At 39.2% G+C, this 26,502-nt stretch overlaps 2 protein-coding genes across 2 annotated transcripts; one reads left to right on the top strand and one right to left on the bottom strand.

Moving 5' to 3' along the window:
• Positions 1 to 1,875: 1,875 nt before the first annotated feature.
• kctd2 (potassium channel tetramerization domain containing 2) lies at positions 1,876 to 15,587 on the bottom strand. The gene is made up of 6 exons (XM_030399465.1): positions 14,898 to 15,587; positions 11,509 to 11,617; positions 11,323 to 11,414; positions 11,059 to 11,154; positions 9,672 to 9,797; positions 1,876 to 8,223 (listed from the first exon to the last, which is right to left on the bottom strand). Exons 1-6 carry the CDS (start codon positions 15,252 to 15,254, stop codon positions 8,194 to 8,196), a joined length of 810 nt encoding a protein of 269 aa, XP_030255325.1. The 5' UTR covers positions 15,255 to 15,587; the 3' UTR covers positions 1,876 to 8,193.
• A 1,075-nt stretch (positions 15,588 to 16,662) lies between these two features.
• Positions 16,663 to 26,134, top strand: tubgcp2 (tubulin gamma complex component 2). The gene is made up of 18 exons (XM_030399462.1): positions 16,663 to 16,806; positions 17,190 to 17,350; positions 17,885 to 18,013; positions 18,219 to 18,395; positions 18,952 to 19,111; positions 19,254 to 19,461; positions 19,556 to 19,755; positions 20,923 to 21,112; positions 21,201 to 21,346; positions 21,433 to 21,613; positions 21,835 to 22,015; positions 23,269 to 23,441; positions 23,783 to 23,911; positions 23,995 to 24,115; positions 24,516 to 24,659; positions 24,790 to 24,906; positions 25,071 to 25,234; positions 25,689 to 26,134. Exons 2-18 carry the CDS (start codon positions 17,201 to 17,203, stop codon positions 25,762 to 25,764), a joined length of 2,646 nt encoding a protein of 881 aa, XP_030255322.1. The 5' UTR covers positions 16,663 to 16,806; positions 17,190 to 17,200; the 3' UTR covers positions 25,765 to 26,134.
• Positions 26,135 to 26,502: the final 368 nt, after the last annotated feature.

Below are 26,502 nucleotides of genomic sequence, written 5' to 3'. Positions count from 1 at the left end.
AGCCGTAATGGTGGACACGATGTTCAGCCTGTGATTGCGGCACCGCGGGCTGTGTGACGTTACTGTGGTACTCGCGTACACTTTTACTCGAGTATTTACATGTTATGTTACTTTATACATCCACTACATTTCTGAAGTAATTATTGTTCTTTTTTATACGACATAATACAAATTTTCCCTTCTGTCCCTGCAGTGATGGAATGTAACTGAGTACATTTACTCAAGTATTATACATGATCTACATTACTTGAGTATTTCCATTTTCTATTACTTTATACTGCTACGCCACTACATTTTAGAAGTAAATATTGTGCTTTTTTATTCAACATATTACAATTTCCGGTTAATTCTATGCAGTGGTGGAATGTAACTGAGTACATTTACTCAAGTATTATACATGATCTACATTACTTGAGTATTTCCATTTTCTGTTACTTTATACTTCTACTCCACTATATTTCAGAGGTATTGTTCATGCTTTTTACTCCACATATAGAATACTATTCTCCGTTAATCTATGCAGTGAATGGAATTTCACTGAGTACATTTATTCAAGTATTGTACATAATGTACATACTTGAGTAATTTAACATTTCTGTTACTTTATACTTCCTACTCCACTACATTTTAGAAGTAAATATTGTGCTTTTTTATTGAACATTACAGTTTTGCCTTCTTTTCCCTGCAGTGATTGGAATGTAACTTGAGTACATTTACTCAAGTCCTTGTATGTGATATCCATTATTGAATATTTAACATTTTCTGTTACTTTATACTGCTCCACTAAATTTCAGAATAAATATTATGCTTTTATTCTGCATTTTACAATTTTGCATTCTTTCCCTGCAGTGAAGAATTACTACGTACATTACTTAATATTGTACTGATATACTCACTTTCCTCATATTACAATTTTTGCCTTCTTTCCCTGCAGTGATGGAATGTAACTGAGTACATTTACTCAAGTATTGTACATAATATACAATACTTGAATATTTACATTTTCTGTTACTTAATACTGCTCCACTAAATTTCAGAAGTAAATATTGTGCTTTTTATTCTGCATTTTACAATTCTGCACTAATTCCCTGCAGTGATGGAATGTACCTGAGTACATTTACTCAAGTACTGTACTTGATATACATCACTTGCTCATTTCCATTTTCTATTACTTTATACTTCTACTCTACTACATTTCAGAAGTAAATATTGTGCTTTTTTACTCCACATATTACAATTTTTGCCTTCTTTCCCTGCAGTGATGGAATGTAACTGAGTACTTTTACTCTAGTGGCTCCTGCAAGTACAATTTGGAGTTATTAGTTATTAGTTTTTCCATTTTCTGCTACTTTATACTTTAACTTCACTACTTTCTGGAAGCAAATATTGTATCCCTTTATTTGGTCACTTTAGGTACTAGTTACTTTGCAGATTACATGCTGCACTAAAGACAAAGTCGTACATCTTTACGTGTATTTAATTAATTGCCATTAACAAAACCACCTTTTTCTGATCATCATCATCAGAAAATGGTTGAATATTTTACTGATCAGTCAGTTACCTTGAGAGGTGTCTTGCTGTATAGTTGAGGTTTGTTTTTCCAGGTTTGGAGGTGTGTCACTGGGAAAATGGTTTTTAAGTTGTTTCTTTTTATAAAGAATAATTTAATGATTTTACCGGCATAAACAAAATGTCACTCACCCTCTTTGTGTTATCTGAACATCTCGTCTTGTGATTCACTGTGACGTGGTCGACCTTTCACCTTCACTACGCAGTAAGCTCTAAAAATGCTGGTTAAACACGTTTCAAAAGGAGGATTTAGGTGAAACCTCTGACGCCACAGCTTCGAACAAACAAGCAGTCAGCGAGCCGCAGTTTTTAAAACACAGACACATTTTTATGATTAAAAACCAGACAGGGTTTTGTTAAAATTGTTACATGTAAAGAAACAACATTTGGTAGACAAAATTCAAAAAATATAAAATAAATAAAAGTGAAAACAAACAAACAATCAGACAAAATGTTTCGTCAGCTTCCAAACATTTTCTCCACGGTCGCCAATAACAATATTCACATTTGACATCAATACTGTTGATAAATGAACACAAAGTAACTGTTAATAGGTGACACTTTTCAATACGTCTAAATGAGTGTACAGGTGTGCATGTTCACGAACGCATGCAGGTGTTTACAGATTAACTGGCAAAATGATCCATTGCGTGTGTCGACCTGCGGGGGGTTTTGCGTAAATGCTAAAGAAACCAAGGTTAGGAGGAGGGTGGTGGTGGTGGTGGTGGTGGGTGGGGGGGGGGGGAGTGGTCTGTAATTTGATTGGTTGGTTAATTTGCGTTCAGAGTTCGCAATTCTGAAGTTAAAATTGACATGACAAAGATACAAAAAAAACCAACAAAGAAACAGAACATGTGAGTAGAGAATATGTCTAGTTGTAGACCAACTGTTCCACACAAGAAACCTACACCTACACACCACAGAGCCATGCCTTCCCTCTGCTCCCCCCCACCATGCATCACATACACTTTGCACTAACACAGAGGTCAGACAAAATCCAGTACACGACATCATAATCTCTAAAACAATGCATGCTCTCGTGATTTCACGTGCCCAAACAACAGAGATATATATTTCTTTTTCTTCATTTTTTTTTTTTTTTTTTTTGCAGATTTGTTAAAATTGCATTATTGTCTTTAGACTAACTAGTGCAGGTGAAAGTAAAAACCATAATGGTCATATCATTTTTTTTTTTTTAAGTCTTGAAAAATGGGTGCTTGATTCAAATGTTCAGGTAATCACTTTGCAAAGTTAAGCCAGATCAGTGGTTCCTAAACTCTGGTGAGCCCTGAGGCCAGTTCAACCAAGTTTCCTCGTCTTTTTTAAATTATTCATTTCCTCAGGAAGTAAAACTTTCTACTAATTCACAAGAAATAAGCATTTACAGCCATTTTAGTGTTTATGTCAGGCTGTACCAAAAGCTAACATCACCATGCTAACATGATATCATTTCTACCATATCAATCCATTTACTTTTGCGTGTTAGCATGCTAATATGTTACCTATTAGTAGTAAGCACAAAGCACAGCTAAGGCTGATGGGAATGCCGTTACTTTTGCTGGTGGTCATAAACCAAACTAGATTAGACGCGATGACGGCGCTACATAAAAAGTCAACAGTCTGGAGGACATGTCTCTGCTGTCAGAGGACCAGCCAAACCTAAAGCCATGTTGCTAGCGAGGCTAATAACCAGATGACAAGGGTCAGTTAAGCTAGCGGCTCTGCAGAACAGTGTTGCTTGCCAAACACTAACATTAGCATGCTAACAAGCTGATGTTTCGCAGATAAAATCTTTAACTTGTTTACCAACGTTCTTTTTGAGTGTTAACATTTTTATCTATTAGCACATAACAGGATAACAAAGGTGTACATTTATGCTAGTGGCTCTTTGAGGCTGTAGTTGGGGACAGTATTGCTTGCTAATTGCTAATATGCTCATGTTTAGCAGGATACATTTTTTTAAAAAAACTTACAAACCAACTTTCTTGTGAGTGTTAGTATGTTGACAAAGAAGAAAAATAATGGTAAAAATTGAATCTATTAGCACATAACAAGACAACAAGTGTACAATTATGCTGGCACTGTGATGAGTGTACTCAGGGGCAGTGTTGCTTGCTAAAGGCAAACATCAGCATGCTAACAAGTTTCTGTTTAGCAAACATAATCTTTACATCACTGACCAACTTTCCTTTGAGTGTAAGAATGCTAACATGGTATAACTTTAACCTTGTTAATAAACAAACTCTTGTGTGTTAGCATGCTAACATTTTATCTATTAACACATAACAAGATTACAAGAGTGTACAGTTATGCTAATGACTTTCAGCATTTACTTGGGGGCAGTGTTGCGTGCTAGAAGCTAACATTAACATGCCGACATGTTTATGTTCAGCAGATAAAACATTTAGCATGTTAACATTTTATCCATCAGCACAAAACAAGGTGACAGGAGAATTACATTATGTAGAACAGCGATGCGTTGGGCTAAACATTAACATCAACACGCTAACATGCTCACATTGACAATGCTAATGTAATTGATGTTTAGCAGATACAATGTTAACAATGTTCACCATCTTAGTTTAGCATATTAACATGCTAACATTGACATGACCAAGTTCAGAAGGGTTCATCCTCTGGGGATAATGTCCGTCTAAAATTTCATAGTTGTTGAGATTTTCCGATCTAGCACAGCTAATGCAATCACTAGAGGATGGGGGGAAAAGCACAGAAATATATATATATTTTATTTTTTCTTGGCATATATATCTTGTTAACCATCTTAAGGACCCTTAGATTGGGAACCACTGAACTGTGCAACCAAGGCAAGATAAAAGTGGGTTCACAAAGGTGACAGGTACAGTATAAGTGCTTTAAAGGTTGATTAAACACATCTAAAAATGGAATCGTTAGTTATGGCTTCAGCATGCAACTCAAGAAAAAAAAAGAAGCCAAGTGACGGCAAGGTTATAGTCAAATCGCTCTCCGCTAACAAGTGCACTGCTGGAGTTTTACTAAAAGAAGATCCAAGCAGAGGAGGGAAACCTGCTTTGTCTGGTCTTCCTGCTGTCGATTGCTCCCTGCTTCCCTCCCATTTGGTAGTACAGTAAACACAATGCCAACCCGCACAAGTGTTCACAGCAGATTCGGACATTAATTTTGTGTAAGGGATTGTGGGTGGATTTAGCTCAAAAAAGCAATGGCACAAAGAAAGCAGCTGTTAATCGTTTTCAGTTTGTCGGTATCGTAAAACATAAAATAACACAGGGGACGATGGATTTGTTTGGCTTGCCTCTCACTGAAACACTAACAATAGAAAACAAGCTAGAGACCGCATTATACATTGTACCTCAGGTTAGGTGCCTCGTGGCTTTTTTAAGGTATGAGAGGCACCTCATGATAAGAGGGGAAACAACTGTGCACAACACAGGTCAAAGGCACAACACTGGACACAGACGAAGGGGAAACAACACCCAAGGTGCTTTGCAAAGGCCCAGAGAACAACAAGGGAGAAAAAAAGTGCTCCTCAATGAGACGTTTGGGCATTTTAAGCAGCGCACGGTCTGCTCACGACTCAGATTAGCAGAATAAAACTGCACAACACGCAGCTGAGAGGAAAAAGAAAACAAAACAAAGAAGAAGTCACATCAAAGTTTGAGCTCGGAGGCCTGACTTGAACGACGGTCAGGGAGCATGACAACAGCAAAGGTACAGTTTCTTTTTTTTTCTGGTTAAACGCATTCTTTTTAGTTCATGCTTGATATAACATAACTGCATCAAATATGTTCTTTATACAAAGACGGGTGATCAAAGTGATCCATGATAAAGATCCGACGCCCCTCGGCTTTTAGGGACAGTGATTAAAATGTGAGTTCAGTCTGCACGATGGGCGACAAGGAGATGTTTCAATTCTCCGTCCGATATGTGTAAGTATGGCTCAAACTTTGTCTTAAGTCGATCGTATGACAAGGCTGCATTTACACCGGTAACAACATTGAAGTCACAAGTGTTGACACTGTCAATTTTGTAGGGCGAAGTAGTGAAACGGTTAGTCAGCTAACTGATTAGTTGATCAACAGAGAGTTTTCTTTTTAACTGTTTTAAGCTTTTTACCAAAAAAACAAAACAAAAACACTGGTTTAAGAATTTCAAACTGAAAGATTGGCTCTTCTGACTCTGTTTCAGATAATTAGATCTTGAATATTTTGGGGTTTTCGACTGTTGGTGGAAGGAAACAAGAAATCTGAAGGCATCATGGTGGGTTCTGGGAACAAGTTAGGTTTCTTCCGGGTACAAAATGATAATTGGTGTCCTCATGCTTTGGTTTTGGGGGAAAAGTTGGGAATCTTGTGGGATCAAGACAATAACAGATGCCCACGTGTTATTCATAACTTGTGAGAACCAGTTCTGGAACATGGGGGGGAAAAAAATCATGGATCTTTTAGGAATACATCAAATCTTGAGTACACAAGATGAAAAATATAATTTTACAGGACTTTAGGGGCTCAATAAATGTTTCCACATTTTCAAATGCCGTGTTTTATCAGATCCAAACCCCCAAAATACTAAATTTACAATAATATAAACAAAGAAAAGTAAGTTAAGGTTGCTACACTTGCAGATTAGTTTTCTGTCAATCGACTGATCAGTTAATTGACCGACCATTTCAGCTCTTGTTACTTTCGGTTAACGCACATTTGAAGTAGAGGCCAATTGAGTTTTACTGCTTTTTAAATTTCACTCACTTTGGATATTTGAAAATGATTCAATGTTTCAGAGTTGAAGATGTGACACGCCTCCTACATGACATGTTTGCTCCAATGTTGTTACAAGTCTTAAAAACATCTCCATCATAGAGAAACTTGACGTCAAGTATATCTCGAGAGAAATACACTTCAGCCAAGTTGGTACGCATCTGCTGGCACATAAAAACAAAAAGTCACACATCAACATCTGAAATAAAAGGCTTTTTCTCTGAAGACACTTGCCATCTGCCAGGTTCACTTACAGGTATGTGAATTTCTGTGATATAACGTAGGCTCAGGTATCTCAGGCCTTGAAGCGTGAGGAGTACAATTCAGCTTGCGCCACAGTTGCTACAAGTGCTGCAGAATGTAAGACAAGACAAGTCATCTGGGTGTGAAAGAGGCAGCTGCGAAGGGGGTGAACGTTGGCATGAGAGTCGCACAAGGCCGGGGTGAAAGAGAGAGAGAGAGAAAGGGGGGAGGGTGTCTTTGAGGCAGCATACAAACTGGCCACAGTCCAATCCCGCCACGCCACACTTTGTCTGGACAAACGGCAACGACAGTAGTTTTCCTTTATCCCTAATTACAATTTTAAGATATGCAAGAGAAAGTAGGATACCCTAAGAGTTTGTTGTTTTTTTGAGGAACACTACAGAAAAACGTGCAGCTGAAAAAACGTGTGATATTTCAGTCATGGACAGAAAGCAGAGAGGCACTGCATACAGGTGTACTCGCATCCATGTCACCGGGCGGGAAAACCTTCAGGAAAACTGGTCGTGAAAAATGATATAGTTTTTTTTTTCTCTCCATCGTTTTAAATATGAATATGTAAATATATGACAACTATGATACAGAAATCAATAATTACACCATTTGCATTCAATTTTTCATATAATTTTCATCATGTAGCCTATATAGATTTATATAGATTCCTCACATGCCTTGACAAATTGTACACAGGTGTTGTCTCTTTGAGTCTTTTTTCTTTTTTGCGCGGAAATATCCCACATTTTCTCCCTGGGAGGACAGACCAGATCGAGCCCGAAGACAGGAAGCGGCAGGAGTCGGACGCCGTTGTGCCGAACCAAGAAATGGCGTCTGTATGATGAACGCTTCTCACTTATTTAAGGATGTTTCTCAAGACTCAGCAGAGTGGAGGAAAGATGCTGCGCCAGGCTGGCTCATGCGTCCGTCTCACCCTCCAGGTCCTGGTTTCGGTTTGTTGTTCCTCGACCTACCGCAAACATCAGCGAGGAGCGCAGAGAGGGAGGCGGCGGGCGGCAACCCCTCGCTCCGCGAACAAATTGGGGGGTAAAGAGAGAGAGAGGCTCAGTCAGTGGAGTTGTGTTCATTCCTTTATGTCCTTTGTGAGTCCTGAGGAGATTTCTGCTAAGTTGACAGAGCCAAACGCATAAGAGAGAGGAAATATCCTGTCCTGATGATGACAACGCAGATGATAATGACTTATAGTAGCTCTGTGCTGGGCGTCCATGCACTGACAACAATAAGGGGCTACAATCAGCACTGTAGCCTGCACCGCAGTGACACTGACCATCAGAAAGCTGCTATGAGGAAAAAAAGCACTCTCTTGTATTCCCTTTTAAACTCCCCCTGAAGTGTTCCACAGCCTGCGATGGTGGAGGAGACGAAATGCGGAGACGAGTCGGGGTCGTGTTGCAGCACTGGAGGAGAGGGGGGCGTTGGGGAGCCCCCGCTGTGGAAAGGCACACCAGAGGAGGAGGGAAGGAGGGCGATGGCGATGATGGCAGGGAGGTGGGGTGGAGGGTAAACTCACGGATCTCGATGATAAACTGGAGAAAATGTTCATGTTATTGTTTTGTTTTTTTGTTGATTAAGTGTTATTTAGCTCAGGGTCTCTTCACATCCGCGAGCCTCGCTCTTGAAGGATCTGTGAGGGCAGAAGGAAAAATACAAATATGTCAGTAAAAACCACAGAAACACCTGTAAGTCTTCAACTGATGCAGACTTATTTCTTTTGAATCTTCCCGTTCCAAAGTCGAGGTTTAAATCTTAAGGTGACTGTGCTTTTTCCATCAGGTGCTTTGAATCAATCTACCTGAAGAGATAAAGCTTGAACAATCAGTGACTTCTGACCTGTTACCACTCCTGAAAATTCATGTTAAGTTATCCTCAAACGCCATCACAGTGAAAGTCAATCCTAAACTGTTGTCGATCCATTCGGACTAAAAGCAATGTGTTCGTCTCTTTTGGAAGGTAACGGTGAATTTCCCCCCCAAACAGTCGAAAAGCTCAGCAAATGCTTCTGTCACTGATCTGTAGGAGTTTGAACACACTGAATTATTTATTCATAATGCCAAAATAATCCTGCAGAGTAGTTAGAAACACAATGGGTCCACATCATATAGTGTTACATGCTCCAAGTTCAAATGTATTGACAATGTTTCCCAGGAAATATCCATGTGCCTCGCAAAAATAAAACCCTTTGTGACCTGAAAATACCTGTTCCTGAGAGTAACAGAACCATACATGAATCATAGTTCTTTATTTTCTTATTACTAATAATTGTGTTCATACAAAATTGTCTAAAACTAATGCTGAGGTGGAAAAACAGCATATTCAAAGAAAGAAATACTGTAATTTCCAAGCTTAACTTACCCCGACTTGGTTTTAGTTTTGCTTGTTTCTGTTGCTATAATTCCTGATTATGTTCGTCTGATTATCCAGCTTTTATTATAATTACCATTATTATCATTTTCTTCATGCTATCAAAGTATAAAGCTGCTGTGACCACTGAAGTCATTAATTAAACAAACATTCCTCATGTTTTCTGGTTCAGAAAATTGTAAGTGTCTTTGGCTATTGATATGTTGGTGAAAAGTAATGATAACCTTTTTATAGACTAAAGAAAACAATCGTTATTTTCAGCTTCTACTGGTGATATTTTATATTTTTCCCATTTTCAACAAACCCCATGAAAAGACCAGAACCAGCGATGATTTAGTCTTTCTCTCAAAACGTCCTGACTTCCTGTCTGTGGCTCTCAAATTCCTACTGACCGTGTAAATCTGTTAACACCTCACAATTAAATAGTTTCATCAACAAAGGCGTTGGTAATTTCCTGAATCAACCGGATGCTGTTTTTTAGCAAATGTTACTCAAACAGGATGAAGCAGTGCGTTTGTTGGGGACTATTTCCTGCTGTGGATTGATACACGTTTGGTTCCCAAGTTCAGGGCTGTCAGGCGTTCAGTCATCAATTCGGAGTTGGTTCGGGTCTTTTCACCGGATTTGATCATTATAACAAAAATATAGAATAAATATAGAATATCGGCAGCCTCGTGGTTTGACGTGACTCATGTTCAGCAGATTTCTCACCTTGGCCTTCTCAGTGGGCTCGATGACGATGCCGTTGGTGGAGTTGTTGAGTTCCCGGGAAACTACACATAGAAACTCCGCCTGGTCCTCGTTGCCGTAGTTATAAGAGGAGCCGATACTAATGAGCTGCGGAAAGAAGGCGAAAGACGAGAACTTGTAAGGTTGTGTCAGCCGGAGAAATATCTACAGTTCTCTGAATTACATATATTCTATATTCTGGGTACACATTTTATTTTTACAGATTTGTCTTTCTTTCTTATTTTGCTTTTCTAGGTTAGAAATATCTTTATATATTCAATATTTCTGAGGCTTTTGATTGGATATAATAAGAACTCTCAGGATATCTCCATCAACTCCTGTCATATGTAACAGACATTTTATAGGCAAAAAGAAATGAATCATTTGACCAAGATCATCATCAACAGACTAACTGGTAATGATGTTGATTCTTTTTGGATGAGAGGCTCATACTCGTGACAGTGTGGGATGTAAACATTAATGTCGTCCTTGTCGGCTTTAAATGTTTTTTTTTTTAGTGCCGAGTGCCATCTGGTTAGATTACACTGGAGAAAATGCAGAAATCTCTATGGTCTCTCAGGTCCCTAAAACTCGGCAAATCACACCTAATCAATCTAGATGGATCATTATTTTAGGATGAACTGTCCCTTTAACTGATGAAAATATAAAATTGTTCATGGTTTAAATACAGACCTGTTTTATGAGCAGCTTTAAGCAAACTTTGAGCTGCATTTTCACTAATCAGGTGAAGAACTGAAACATTTTGTAGCCCATCGTGCAGATACATCACTTTTTTAATAAATAACATATTTGATCCAGCTACATTAGAACAGCCAAGTATTTATTTAATTTTTTTTGACCAAAATGCCAACATTTTCTTGGCTCTTGCTTCTGCGGTGGTTCCAACTGTTAATAGTCTGTGATAATGAAGTCTCCTGAGTGCGATAATAAATTGAATCTCTTCGGGTTTTGGACTGTTGGTTGCACAAAATGAGCAATTTGAAGGCGTCACCTCCAGACCCAAGAGGTAACATATTGGATTGTTTTTGTGATTTACACAAAATAATCTGCAGATTAATCAAGACACAAGGGATTTAATAAGTAGCAGCCTTAAATATGAGCAGACGCACCATGCCAGCTATCAGTGCTTTTTCCAATACTGACATCTCAGTCGAAAATAAAATTATATCGATGCTTTAAACTCTAAATCTAAACATCTTTATAAAACAATTTGCTGGCTTTTACTTATAAATATCTCAGAATTCTGTGACTTTAGATGTTGTTTTTTTCTCAAAACTGGAGCTTTGAAACCACTAAAGCATAAACTAAAACCTGACAAGAGAGAAAAAAAAAGCTGTATTTTCAGCACCTGCTCAAACTTCCAACCGTCCGACATGGTTGAGACCATCTGTGTGAGTTCCTCCTCTTGGCACTGTAGTACCCGGTACACATGCTTCACGGGGCCCTGAGAGACACGACAGGAGCACACACACACAAAACAACATCAATGATCCGAACACACAAACAAAAAAAAAAAGCTATTTTTGGTTGTATTAGTACCAGTCTGGTGAACAAATGTATTCTATTCTCGGTCGTCTGACCTGCTCCCATCGTTCTGGTCTGTATTCTGTACCTGAGATGTCCGGTTCTCGTTGTCCCGTATCCTTTCTTTAACCAGCCGCACCAGAGACGCGATGTTGTAGAACTCGGCTTCCTCGAGAACACCTGACACACAGACAAGGAACGGATCGTCAGACTTCATTGTTTGGTCCCTAAATTTACAGACAGATTAGGAGAAGAATGTAACAAAACGTTTTACCTTCCTCAGCCAGATTTTTATCCATGATCAGCTTTCCGTGCCGCAGGTAATTCAGGATGGGGCCGAAGTATGTGGGGTCCCTGTCGATCAGGTAGGCTCCTGTCTCGTCCTGGAGGAACACATTAAGGGTTCATATTAGATCAGGATAACTGAGGAACTTGCAACTTGCAATCAAACCCCCATACTAGTGGAAAGTTTATGGAAAGTGGGAAGAGAATCCTCAAATAGTAAAAGGCTGGTGTGGATGGAGGATCTTCAGAGAGATCAAGCAGAAATGGGAAAAGCCAAGTTATTAAAGGTAAACATTGTCTATTAACAGTAGAACTAGACTCAATAAATTCAATCCTACTAACCCAGATGGATGAATTAAATGCAGAACAAAGAAAGGAACTCAATTTCAATGCACTTGGAAGTATAAATACACACAAGACTGTTGGAAAGAAATAATCGGCACAAATTCCAGCAACGTCCAAAAAGAAATCTCCGAACACTGACAGATTTGTAAATAAGTGAGTTTGTTCATCTTTGCACAAGATAGCCGAAGTATCTCATGTAAGACTTTGAAAAGTGTTTGTTGTCGTTGATTCCATCTACATTGAGCGTTCATGGGCGACCAGGTGAGATTTTTCCAGGGAGACTTTAACGATGCATTTAACCCACACTGAAAAAATAATGTACCTTGTGCCAAAATAAAAGTGAGGAGGATTCAGTTTGTTCTCACTCTTGGATCAGGTTCGCTAAACGTTAAGTTGGATAATGTCCAGAGAGAAGTTTGAGTTGAGTTGGTGGACAAAATTGTGTTTCGCTGCAACTTTTTAAACATCCTGCTCAGAACATATTAATCACGACACGACAGTGAACTTAAAACTGGCAAAAGAAATTCTCTGCCTTTTGTTGATTTCAGTGCCATTTTTTAAATTTTACTACCCAAGTGATATCGAAATACTGCTTTCATGTTGCTGTTGCAGTCGATAAGTCGAGAACACTTAAGATTAAAATTATGTAAATTGTCCGATTAAACACGAGATACAAAGAATTTTGTTCAGTTACTGTAATAAAGCTTTTAAAAATGATTTTATGTAACATTCTTTATTATTAAACTGATGTACAACTGCAGAAATTACAAAATATAGCAACCATATTTTCAAAAGCCAATGCCTCGTTACCAGCCTGACAGACACTTTTAAAAGTTACAGTTGAGTCGTGTCATTTCTTTGATTAAGGCTGCAACTAACGATCATTTTCAATAACTTTCTCAAATAATCGAGTCGTTTGGTCGATTAAATGTTTCCTAAAGCCCAAGTTGTCGTCCTGAATTGTCTTGTTTTGTCTACAACCCAGAGATATTCAGTTCACTGTCACAGAGGAGGAAGTAACCAGAACATATTCACATGTAAGAAGCTGGAATCAGAGATATTTTGACATTTTGTTGGTGATGAATTTAATACTGGACAACTAAGCAAGAAATCATTGCAGCTCAATTTTAAATTACTTCATCAAAAGGGATATGATTTTTTTCAAGCTCTCTGGTTTTGGTTTGTCCTCACTGTCGCACCATGAACACTTGCAGCAAACAGAATAAAATACTTGGAAATAAAGGCTGTGCTCTTTCCCCCTGAAGGTGAAGTACATTACATCTATTTAGCCGAAGCTTTTAACCAAAGCGACTCACAAAAACGTGCACTCAGCTGTGTGGATACCGTCCCAGGACTCGCACGAATCACGTGCAAGTGCATCAGCATCGTCGAATATGCTGCGCTGCTTCAAGTGCTACATTTAGAAACAATAAGAGAGTTAATGTTTTATGTCATGGAACAGGTTTAATTTTTCATGGCGTTAGCAGAGGTTTGACTTTGTGTCAGGCTGTAAAACACTGCAGGAGACAGCTGAGAGCTGCAGTATTTATCAACGACTGATTCCTGGATGCACAGAAACTTCACTGGAAATTATTCTCATAATCGACTGATCGTTTCAAAGCAAAAATACCGAAACTTTTCTTCTCTAATGTGACGACTTGCTGCTTTTCTCTGTTTTATATTGTTGCATATTAAATATCTTTGAGTTTTTGACTGCTGGTCGGACAAAAAATCTATTAAAATAAAGAAAATCGCTTGCAAATTAAGTGAAACAGCCATAATTGTCCTTGGCCTGCACAGAAATACTTGTGATAATGATATTATTGTCATTTCAAGACAATCTGTTAAGTTATATATATATTTATATATATATCTTCTTATTCTGGTGTTGGTATCGGGAAGAGCCAATTAATATCAGGTTAATGATTTCAACCATATCGTCCACCTGTAACTGAAGCAATGCCTCAAAATGTGTTTTCAATTTAGCAAAATGGACAAAACACAAGAGGTAAAGAATTATGTCAAAGAAACACTGACATTGATCTAAACGCGCGTTGAACTGTGACTTTGTTTTTACTTGAATATTTCCATTTCCGCTACACAAATATATTCAGTTTACTGTCGTAGAGAAAATAAACCAGAAAATATTCACATTTAAGAAGCTGGAATCAGAAAATGTTGACTTTCTTTCTTAAAAATATACTTAAACCCGTTTATCGACTGTCAAAATAGCTGGTGATTGATCTGATAGCTGACAACAAATCCATTAATCGTTGCAGCTCTACATTTACGATAACATCACGATATATTGATATTTAGGGATGCACGATACCGATACAATAACCGATAATCACCTGACTCTCTTGGCCGATACGGATAAACCACCGATAATAAAAACGAACATTTTTATGCTTTTTCACGCACACCTGATGTAAGAAAGGCTCAGACGTAGTGAGTAAAAATATTCCAGAGCTGTGATGAGATTTCATGTTTTAACTTCATGACTTTTACCTCGTGTTGTGTTCTCAGGTGTGACTCTTGTCTACATCGCGAGGCTCTACACAGGTGCAGCAGTTTGATGTTATGAGCATGAACACAGCGTGTTTGTTTGTTTGTTGTTGTTTATCTTCATCTCTGTGTTTACTGGCTGCTCACAACACAATATTAAAGGTGCATTCCACCACATGCTGTGTGCAGATGCTGCACTTGTTAAGTCGACACAAGCAATTTGGCTTTTTATTATCGGCTTAAATGACCTGCCGATAACCGATAATGTCAATTTTCCATTATCAGGCCAATAATTGATCTGTTCCATATATATCGTGCATCCCTACTTATACTATGATGGTGAATAAGTGGAAGTAATGATTAAAAATCATATTATTATTGAGACAAATGGACAATTAATTTCCCACAAATTCTCATGATGGAAACCAGGTCTAAACACACATTTTTCTTGATTTTTTGGGGGTCTATTTGATGTTTAAAACAGGTGATTCGAGCCGGGCCCGTGTTGAGACTTTGTGCACTCACTTTGTCAGAGTCCAGGTCCGGGTCCTCTTGACACAGGCGGAACAGGAACGATTTTGGGTCCCTACACAGCGTCTGTTTGGTCGTGATGAAGTAGGTCCCACCGACGTTGAGTCGAACCCAGCGCGAGCCCGGCTTGTCCACCGGTTCGGACGGGGAGCTCGGGTTGCTCTTCACCGGGAACCCGAACACCGAGCGTCCGCCGCTGCCGCTCGACACCCCGCCGGGACTGAGCTGGCTGCTCCGCGGCGGAACCATGAGAGTGGGCGAAGCCAGGCGCACGGAGCCCCGGACGTCGCGGTGCTCGGGCTGCTCTATGGTGCCAGTACCGCTCGGTTCCACAACATGCAGTTCAGCCATGTTTTTCTTCCGTCTGTAAAACACACACAACCGCACGATTAGCTAACGATACACTGCGGGGAGGCGATTTCTCTCAGCCGATTTGTAAACAGAGCGAAGATATTTTTCTCCGACGGGGAGGCTGGCTGGCATCAGGGCGTTGCTGCTCACACTCGACCGCCTCTCGCTCCGGAGCCGAGGATTAACACGCTAATATGAATATCAGAGGCTGCACGGTGTCGGCAGCATCGCCTTTAATCGTTTCTTCGCCAGATAAATTGGTCATTCTTGGCTATTCAAACGTTAATCAGAGAAAGGCAATTCTTCCGGGTTGTAACGTGATTACTGTTTACTTCCGCTATGTCATCTCTTTTCAAAATAAAAGCCGACGCAGTGATATGTGCTTGGAGGAATTTTATCTTTTAAGCTTGTTTTTTGTCTGAAGCATTTCAAAGCCAAATCATGGATAAACAGTGTTGGGCAAGTTACTTTAAAGATGCAATGTATTACATATTACTAGTTACCTTCATATTGAATTAATTACTGTCTGCATAGAGTAATATATTACTTATTACACTACTTTTTAGTTACTTTTAACAAAATGCCCAAATAACATATATAGAACAATTAAACAGCCACGATGTTTTTAAATAAACGAATGGCTTTGGACTCAGCGATGAGCAGGCAGACAAAGGATCAAAATCTTATATATTATGAGATGGGAATAAAAAAATGTAATTGTAGGTTTATTAATATGAAACGCATATGACATATACCTTCTATAATGTAGCCTATAATGACATGAGAGGACAAAAATCTCTTCTTTTTTTATGCCTTTTAGTCCACAGAAAAAGGAATGCATGCAAGGATGTGATTCAAGAATGTAATTTAAATGGCATTGGGAGGATTAGGCTTCATCATTATGCTCATTTCAGACACATGGAGACCGAATAAAGAACTTATCTAAAGGCTTAGGCTCATCTATATTAAACAGACGCAGAGCCTTTATTGCTATGTTGGTGTGGATGGATACGTGCAATATCTATGTCCTGGGAGAGGGATCCCTCCTCTGTGGCTCCTCAAATGTATATATTTATTTTTCTCAACCTGGCAAGTTTTTCCTCACTTGAATTGGGGGTCTAAGGACATGTGATGTCATTCACAGCACAAAGCCCACTTAGGCAATGTGATTGTGACATCTTTTGGCCATATAATTAAAAATATATTTGATTTGATTTTGAAATTATGAGGTGTGAGCTGTAAAAAGAACATCAGAACAATAATAAAATCAGTAAAAAAAAAAAAAAAAAGGTTTAAATGTGCTGATTTTGTTCAGAAATGACTGACTAAATATTTTAATAATGTTGAATAAACAGGGATTGTAGTTGTGGAATGATGAGCTATATATTAGTGGCCAGTAGTAGCGTCATTCAGCCTGTGGGGGCAGTGTGGCGCAATCACTGTGCATGTTACAGAAACAGAAGAAGAAGAGTTTGACTCGCTCTGGGCGCGTTTGGTGCCTCCACTGCTGTTGGCTGTTGTATTGTACCAAACACACACACAGGACTGACAGGTACAGTGAGCCCTGCGTTTGACATATAATACGGTTTATGATTAATATTCTACGTTTTTATAGCAGCTTGAAGAATGATACATTTAATTACGGATGAGCTAGCTACGCAGGTAGCATCTTTATCCTACAAGCTAGTTAGTTTTACCCCGTTCTGGCTGTCTAGCTAGTTAGCAAGCAAGCTAGCATCACATAAACGTTAAGTGTTAGCTCAGCATCACACTCAGAAGATGGAGTTTTTAGCCTTTAAAATCACTGGTTTAGTCTAAGCCTGGATTATTGCATGTGTTCAGGTTTGTCGGCATTAGTCGGTAGCTGGTAAGTAGATGTTAAAATCATCTGTAGCTATCCTTCTCTCTCTTGAATGAAGTGTGTTGTCATTCCAGCTGCCTGAGCTATGAGTGAGTTCAGGATCCACCATGATGTGAACGAGCTGCTCAGCCTGCTTCATGTAAGAGGAGGAGATGGAGCAGAGGGATACATAGACTTACTGCAGAAACACAGGACGCCTTATGTCACAACTACAGTCTCTGCTCACAGTGCCAAGGTGGGTGAGACACGCTCAGGGATGCTTGAATGCAACATACAGTTGAACACAGTGTCCTGAAATTATTGAGGGGTCCTGGATGGATGGATGGTATTATGAACCTTTGCCAGCATCATGGCCAACAAATGTTTTTTTTTTCAAGATGTGCTGCTTCAGCTGTCAGCTGAAATTAGGGCTCACAGCTGAGCTAAAGTTGAAAGTGTGTACGCATACTTTGTCTCTGAATATCTAATTTGTGAAATCTTTTTCAGCTGAAGTTCTGCTAAAAATCTTACCTTGTGTCTTTTTAAAAGTGTCTGAGAGAAAGAAAGTTACATCAGTGCTTCAGACAATAACACTAGACAAAAGGTACATTTAGGCAAATAACCAAATTAAAACAAAACAAAAGTATTTAAAAGGAGTTGAAAAAATGATTATGTTTTTCTCTCACTGTCATCAACACCTGTAGCCCTGCAGTAAATACTTGAAGTGTGGAAATTAGTCTGTATATAAAAGTGTATGTTCTGTTGATTATGTCTGTTTTATCCTTTTCAGGTCAAATTAGCCGAGTTCTCCAAAACCCCAGAGGACTTCTTGAGGAAATATGAGGAGCTCAAGTCTAAGAATGTTCGAAACCTCGACCCTCTGGTCTATCTGCTCTCCAAACTCTGTGAGGATAAAGAGGTAATAAATGGTGTTAAAGCAGCTAATTACAGCTTTTTGTTATTACTCAGTCATGACTTATAGAATGATTCCTATGTTTTCATGAATGTCTTTCATCTCTTAGTAACAGCTTATGTCACTAGTTGATGGATAAAATGTCTTATTGTAGAAGTTTGAAGTTCTTCTTATCAGACTCTCTCACAGCTTTGTCGTGATGTTTTCGTAGACGCTCCAGTTTCTGCAGCAGAATGCCAAAGAGAGGTCGGAGTCCTCAGCGAACACGACATCAACCACAACCACGAGTTACTCTCTGCCTCAGACCAGCTCTAAGATGTCCATGCAGGAGCTGGATGAGCTGAGAAAGAAGCTCGGCAACGTGACAGCCAGCTCCAACGCTCCTCTGGTGAGCATTTCTCACTTACTTACTTACTTACTTACTGCAAGTTAGGTTGAATCTGTAGGATGGGTCAAGTCATAAGACTTGAAAGAATTTGGATGGGATTTATGTCTCTTGGGAAGTTGGGTGGTTTTAATAACACACTCACGATGGTTGGCTTATGATTTAAGTCCACTCACAGTGTTTCCCCTAGGATGAAGTTGTAGCAGCGGAAGTGTCACACGTGCGCAGTTTTTTGTAAATTGCACCGCCGCTGCTGTTTGTATGTAGGGGAAAGACTGCCTCATGATTTACAACAATAATGAGAGTGAATCCAAACAACGATTGAGAAATTCTAAACCAAAACTGTATGTATCAATTTGCAAGTTCAAATCACTTTTGTTTGGCGATATGTAGAAATTTATAAATTCTGTATCTTAAAGGGGCAGGTCACCACAAAATGTTAATACCAGTAGTGCTATTTATCCATATGGATTGTTTGGTGTTTTAAGTAATTCCATTCCATTCGGGCTCTAAAGCTGCTTGTTATTCATTTGTCACCCTTTGTGATTTTCACTTGCAGCCTGCTGAAGTCACACGGAAGATGCTGAGAGACAAACACAACAAGAAGAACCCAACACAGCCCAACCCCGTGTTTCCTAACTGGGTATACGACCGTCCTGCTCTCCTTGGAGACTTCATCACCAGCCCCACCCCTCCAGGAGATCCAGCTGTGGCCATCGGTGAGCTAATCTCATATTCATCTCTGCTATGTGCAGTAATACTGTCATCAGCTAGTTGAGTAACCTGATGAAACTTATTGTGCTGATGCATTAATTGTGTGCTCCACCAAATGACAGTGTTTGTTATTGTACCTGTGCTCAGGTACGATGCCCCTGGCTGCTCAGGAACAAGCTCTGGTCGAAGATCTGCTGTTTGTCCTGGTCGGAGTTGATGGGCGTGACATCACAGCTCAGCCTGTCCTGGGGAGGCAGAACCGCTCCTTCATCGTTGATTCAACACTGGACATGTCTGTCAAAGAGCTGGTGAACAGAATATTGCCAGTGGCGTCGTATTACTCCACTATAACACGGTGAGAATGTAAAAATTAGCCGAATCAGCCCTCAGATTTTTGACTACCACAGAAAGAAACATTATTATATGGTGGTAATGTATTTGTCCTGCAGCTTCATTGAGGAGAAGTCGTCCTTTGAGTACGGCCAGGTGAACCATGCTCTGACGGCAGCCATGAGGACCCTGATGAAGGAGTACCTGATTCTTGTCACTCAGCTGGAGCACCTCCAGCGGCAGGGCCTGCTGTCCCTGCAGAAGCTGTGGTTCTACATCCAGCCCACCATGAGGACCATGGAGATCCTGGCCTCCATTGGTGAGAGTCTGACTTTTGTGTCATTTACTTTTTTGTGAAGGTGACTTATCACCTTTGGTGTTCATTATCCCACCATTTCAATTCCTGCACATTTTATTTCAACTTTTAATATTACTTTGCATATCTTCCCCCTCCTTCTGGGTCATTTAGATTAAAAGTGGGAAGGAAGGGGCGCCGTTTAGCTCAGTGGGTAGAGCGTTGTGCACAGAGGCTTTGTCCTTGCTGCGGCAGCCCCGGGTTCGAGTCCCGGCCTGGGTGCCCTTTGCCGTGTGTCACTCCCCCTCTCGCTCATCCTGTTTCCTGTCCTATCTTCAGCTGATCTATGAATAAAGCTGATAAAAGGCCAAAAAAAATATAACAAAAAAAAAAAAAAGTGGGAAGGAAGAGGCAAGAGAGGGTGGATCAGTCAGGGCTTGATAGATTGGACGACTGGGGAACATCAGTTAGTTGGAAACTAATGATATCATGAAGTATTTTCTATTTTTTGGATTTTGCTGTTGAATTGAGTTAGTTATCAGGTATACGCACGAGAAATGACATGAGACAAAAATTTAAACTCTGCTTCACAGTGTGCTTTGGTTATTCAAATTAATGTTTTGAGATGATAAATTAGTGACAAAGTTCACAAAATTCAACTATGTGCTGCTTTTTGTTTCTAATTGTGTGTTTATGTAAATTCTACGTGGTCTGAACAAGTAATATTGACTTCACTCCCTTAATGTACAAGTGAATGAGGTCATACATAAACATGAGAACAACATGTACAGTTTCAGCACACTTATGTAACGAGGCGCACGTCTTCATATTAAGGAGTCTCCTCTAACATGTGCTGCTCATTTTAACCACTTGAGGGCGATCTGAACCAGGTTTACAGAGAGAACTTCAGTAGCTGCTGTATTTCATATCTAAACAGTGGTGGAAGAAATATTCACATCCTTTGTAACAATTGATCAGCAAAATGTACTTTAATTAATCAAAATAAAAATACTGGTTAATTTAATTGAATATAGACTCATGGAAAAGAACCAAAGACCAAAGAAACAATAAAAAACAACAAAAATACACAAGATAAAACCAAAAAGAAGTGTTGTAGAGTTGGCTGATCCCTTACTTTAATCAACAGGAAGTTTCTATAAAAGTGATCCTACAAACATGATATTTCAACAGCATCCTCGGTGGACAAAGGAGAGTGTATGGGCGGCTCGACACTGAGTCTCCTTCACGATCGAACCTTCAACTACACCGGTGACAGCCAGGCTCAGGAGCTGTGTCTCTACCTCACTAAAGCCGCCAGTGTCCCTTATTTTGAAATCCTGGAGAAGTGGATCTACAGGGGTATTATCAAGGATCCATACAGGTACAGACTCAGAATGACAAAAACACAGTCGTCACATCAGTGTCTGATTTGTGTTCAATCTGATTTCATGCGTGTTGTGTCCTCACAGTGAGTTCATGGTGGAGGAGCACGAGCTGCAGAAAGAGAAGATTCAGGAGGACTACAACGATAAGTACTGGGATCAGAGGTACACCATCGTACAACATCGGATTCCCTCCTTTCTACAGAAAATGGCTGACAAAATATTAAGCACAGGTAAAGATCAAAAACAAATCATCAAGAAAAATTAGAAGAGCCTTTCCGACACTAAAGATTTGATTCCCATCTTTGTTATTGTGCAGGGAAATACCTCAATGTGGTGCGAGAGTGTGGCCGCGACGTGACGTGTCCTGATGCTAAAGAGGTCCTGTACACCCTGAAGGAGAGGGCGTATGTGGAGCAGATCGAGAAGGCTTACAACTACGCCAGCAAGGTCCTGTTGGACTTCCTCATGGAAGAGAAGGAGCTGGTTTCCCGCCTGAGGTTTCTTTTTTCAACTTTAATATCTATTGAGTTTTTGTTTGTGAATATAACCAGAAGTTTAGACTATTTTACAACAAGATATATAGGAGAAAAAAAGAAAGACGGAGCTTTGATGAAGAAAATAGTCTTGAATCTAGATTTAAAAACTGAAGTGAAGAGATTATTCAGTCTTTACATGCATGTGAATTCTAAACCTGAATCTGTTTATGTTGTCTTCATAGATCCATCAAGCACTACTTCCTGATGGACAAAGGTGATTTCTTTGTGCACTTCATGGACCTGACGGAGGAGGAGCTGAAAAAGCCAGTGGACGATATTGTGCCTCCCAGACTAGAAGCCCTCCTGGAGCTGGCTCTGAGGATGAGCACAGCCAACACTGACCCCTTCAAAGACGACCTCAAGGTGAGTGGAAATAAGATTGTAGTTCATTGTGGTGTCATCAGTAATGTACAGTGCACTAAAACAGACAGATTTAGATGGACTAGTGCATGAATGTGAATCTCTGGTGCTGACAGTTTGTTATAGCAGGTTCAGTAGATGCATTAAAGCTGCTTTAATCAATATTTTTATGCTGACAATTGATGGTATGTATAGTTGTATGTGAAAACAGTCAGTGTTGTGATGAACCTAAAGAGAATTATCACCAACTCTATCATTAATCTCAGGTGTACTGAGCATTTGAGCATCTTTGAGCTCAGTGGGCCTCATTCATGAACCGTTCTTACGAACAAATTTGTTCTTAAGTCCCACTTACGAAGATTTTACGAAGATTGTGGCATTCATGAATTTTTTCTTATCTAGGATTTTTTCTTAGGTAAGAACAAATCCTACGAACACTCAGGAGTACTCTTACGCACATTTCAGTGCCGAAATGTTGGCATGGTTGTGTTTTCTTCTCTTGTGTAGTTCAATAAAATGCAATATTACAGTGATAATTCTGTCATATTTATTCATTCATTTATTTATTTCATATTTTTGGTAATTTACAAAGAATTTAAATTCTAAAATAAATCAAATGTGCCAATGATTTAAGATAAATCAAGTAAATTGGAAATATGCCATCAAGTAGTAGTTCTTAAGGAACCTCTTAAGAACAACTTAAGAAAGAATCTAAGAAGATTCTTAAGAAGATATTGGTGAATGAGGCCCATTGTTTTGGTTTTCCAGTTGCAACTTTTCTGTTTTGGTTCACTCTCATCGCTTTCAATAAAAAAAAAAAATGCTAAAATGGGTCACCACATATGATATAGTTAATATACCTGGGTGGACCGCCAAAGTGAAATATATGTGTGGGAAACACTGCTAACTGCAGCAAACAGCAGTCAGACACAGTTAGCAACTAGCTGGTGAACACAGTGAAGCATTTAGCAGCTGAAGAGCCAGTCAAGAATAATTGTCAAGTCTCAGTGGATCAGCAGTATGTCGCCCAGTACAAGCTCTTTAAGAAGATAATTCTTAGAAAACTTGAAAAAAGAAAACAAATCTCATGCGTAAAAATGAAGAGATGGAAATGAGTAATCCATCCGTTCCTTCATGAAACCATTACTGATCAGTGCGGCGTGCATTCCTTCTTCACTCACAGGCTGATCTCATGATGTATGAGTCATGCTGTTTCACGCCGTATAATGTTTGACCTCCTTCTCTTCTTCCCGCAGATTGACTTGATGCCTCATGATGTCATCACTCAGCTGCTGCGGGTGCTGGCCATCGAGACCAAACAGGAGAAGGCCATCATCAATGCAGAGCCAACAGACGTGGCCCTCAGTGGGCTGGAGGCCTTCTCCTTCGACTACATCGTCAAATGGCCGCTCTCGCTCATCATCAACAGGTTCGTATCTGCTGCTGCTGGTTGATTTTTTTCTTATTTATGTGTTTCATGGTTTTACGCTTTCTCAACGTACAAGATACTTTAGCGTGCATATGCACATGCAAACGCAAAGTTTTTAACAATTAATTTTAGTGAATAAAAGTGATGATTGATTCTGCTGCACAGCTTATTGATCTTTGAATCTTAACTGATATTTTTCTCTTTTGTTTAGTAATTTCTGTTTTTATTGTATTTTGTCTTTTACTATCCTCCCTGTTGGATCATTTCTAAACGCTTTGTAAATTCTAAAAAGTGTTCTACGAATATTTTTTTTTTATTTCTCATGAATTCCTTTTCCCCAGGAAAGCCCTGACGAGGTACCAGATGTTGTTCAGACACATGTTTTACTGCAAACATGTTGAGAGGCTGCTGTGCAACGTTTGGATCAGCAACAAAGACTTCAAGCAGTACTCCTTACGCTCCCCTAAATGGTGAGTAATTTGGCGAATTCATGCAAAAATCTCAACAGGCAGAATGTCCTCATGCACACACTGTTCTAACTAACTGTCTGCAGGTTTGCTGCCGCGTTCGCCCTCCGACAGCGCATGCTCAACTTTGTGCAGAACATCCAGTACTACATGATGTTTGAGGTGATGGAGCCCACCTGGCACATCATGGAGAACAACCTGAAAACAGTGAGTGGATGAGAGCTCCTGTTTGTCTAATAGATAGCTGACAGCAGAATCAGCTTCACTCGAGCAGCAATGATTAATGGATGAGTTGTCAGCTTTTAAATTAATCGCCAACTATATATGTATATATGTATGTATGTGTATATGTATATATATATATATAAACTCTCTGATTCCAGCTTGTTAAATGTGAATATTTTTTGGTTTATTTCCTCCTCTATGACAGAAAACTAAATATGTTTGGGTTGTGGACAATACAATTTCAAAATTTTCTGACACTTTAAAGACCGAAAAACAAGCAGATTAATCAACAATAAAATAATTGTTAGTTGCACTACTAGAGGACACTTACAGAAAGTGTGATCTTGTGTTTTTTGTGCTGACTGTCTGTCCTTTTCTTCAGGCGTCAAACATCGATGATGTGCTTTGCCACCACACCAGCTTCCTCGACAACTGCCTGAAGGACTGCATGCTAACCAATCCAGAGCTTCTCAGAATCTTCTCCAAACTCATGGCTGTCTGCGTCATGTTCACAAACTGCATGCAGGTTTGTTCATGATAAATGTTCTGTTTTGATTGAAAACTAGATTTTTACAAAAATGCAAACCTAAATCCTGAAAATAAAACTATAAAATGTTTGTACTCAGGTGTTTTGTTTTGTGTGTTGACTGTTGTAGCGCTTCACTCAGAGCATGAGGTTGGAGCGTCTCTCTCTGGAACAAGGGACTATGGATGGTGCTCCCTCTCAGAGCGAACATGCTGACGAGGCAGAGAGGAAGAGACTGACCACAAAGGTACGATCACATCATGTACTGTAGGAAATGTTCAGACTCATACTTTGAGTTTCAGGAATGTGAACATGTTGTGCATCAAAACCAGAAAATATTCCAAATATTAACCAAGTGGGGCAACAAAAATACTTTTGTTTTTTTAATGTTTGTATCTTTCTTTGCTTCAGTTTTTATCAGAGTACGTGGACGCCCTCCAGTCAGACGCTGGCTTTGAAGCTACCATCAGCAAGTTTGACAGTAACTTCAGCATGCTGCTGCTCGACCTGCTGGACAAGCTGAGCATTTACAGCACCAACGACTGTGAGCACAGCATGATCAGCATCATCTACAGGTAAACACACTTGGGCTAGAGTGTCTTAAGTCATAAAAACTACCGGCACACTATTTTTTTAGCACCAAACATCTGACGGACACAAAGTCTAGCTGGAGAATACAGTTGAACATTTAGCAGCTTTCTCAGAAGCTGAAAAGACAGACAATATTGGACTTAAATTTTTGCTTCCTGTCAGCTGGATGTGCACATATGCAACTTTTTTCCTATATATTTATCCTAACAACACTTTCAGGTTATTATATGACAGACATTAAGGTTGCTCTGTTGCCCCCCGGTGGCCAAAAGATTTGTTTAATGCAGCTTTTAAGGCGACCATACAGACTGCAAAAGTGGTAGAAAGATTATTCTGGCTGATGTAATAAATGTTTATCAACAGAGGTAGTTACACTGTATTCAGAATACATTGATCTAACTTTGATTTTTTAAAAATCATGTTTTTACAACTTCATAGGTTGGATTTCAATGGATTCTACACCGAGCGGCTGGAGAGGATGGCCATAGAGCGGAGTCAGAAAGCAGCAGCGTAGCATGTTATGTCTTTGTGTGTATTACCTTACACCCAGCAATAAAAACAATCCTCATTATATCTGTCCATCACTCCAACACCAACCTCACAGAGAATTACGTCACAGACATTATGGCTGTTATTTCAAAGAGCTGATACTTCAGTGTGTATATTATATATTATGAACCTTATGAAACGAGTTATAGTCTTATGTTTAATGGCTCATTTCAATGCTTCAAATTGTAAATTGTAAGAAATGTGGAACTAATATGTTTATTCTGCTCTGAAAAAGAACGTCATGGCACTCCTTATGGGTAACTTATTGTACCTGTATGATGAAAATGTACTGTATGTTTGTATTCATTAAAACGAGACGTTACTGAATTAATTTAGAGTGGCTGAAATGTAATTTTATTCTTAGAAACCTTGCAGAAAAAAACATCACAATGTCAAGAAAAAGCTAAAATGATACAATTTCAATACTTATAAATACTAATAAATGTATTATTTAAAAAAATTTTTTAATTTGTATCGGTCAGTTAAAGTCATTCAACTGTTATTTTCGTTGGTTTGTGTGCTGATAACACCTGAAAGGTCAAGTAAGCTAAAACAATGCAGTCATAGGAGGAAATGTTAGACTGACTTCAAAATAAAAGCACGTGTAAGGGCTGTATGCACAATGTAATATTGATAAATGTATATTTTGTTTATCCTGATTTAGTAGTTATAAATGCAAGTCCCCTACTTGTGTTTGTGTTAC

The sequence above is a fragment of the Sparus aurata genome, chromosome 20, assembly GCF_900880675.1.
Source record: "Sparus aurata chromosome 20, fSpaAur1.1, whole genome shotgun sequence".
In the NCBI taxonomy this organism is placed as follows: Eukaryota; Metazoa; Chordata; class Actinopteri; order Spariformes; family Sparidae; genus Sparus; species Sparus aurata.
Note: the sequence above shows the minus strand (reverse complement) of the source record. Positions and strands in the feature narration are given on the sequence as shown.

Excerpts from the sequence above, each read along its gene's own strand:
- kctd2 (XM_030399465.1), bottom strand. The coding sequence starts at position 15,254 with ATGGCTGAACTGCATGTTGTGGAACCGAGCGGTACTGGCACCATAGAG. Across the intron at positions 11,618-14,897 it reads CGGACCTGGACTCTGACAAA|GACGAGACAGGAGCCTACCT; the intron begins GTGAGTGCACAA and ends GTGTTCCTCCAG. Across the intron at positions 11,155-11,322 it reads ACGAGAACCGGACATCTCAG|GGCCCCGTGAAGCATGTGTA; the intron begins GTACAGAATACA and ends CGTGTCTCTCAG.
- tubgcp2 (XM_030399462.1), top strand. The coding sequence starts at position 17,201 with ATGAGTGAGTTCAGGATCCACCATGATGTGAACGAGCTGCTCAGCCTG. Across the intron at positions 21,614-21,834 it reads GAGCTGGTTTCCCGCCTGAG|ATCCATCAAGCACTACTTCC; the intron begins GTTTCTTTTTTC and ends TTGTCTTCATAG. Across the intron at positions 22,016-23,268 it reads CCTTCAAAGACGACCTCAAG|ATTGACTTGATGCCTCATGA; the intron begins GTGAGTGGAAAT and ends TTCTTCCCGCAG.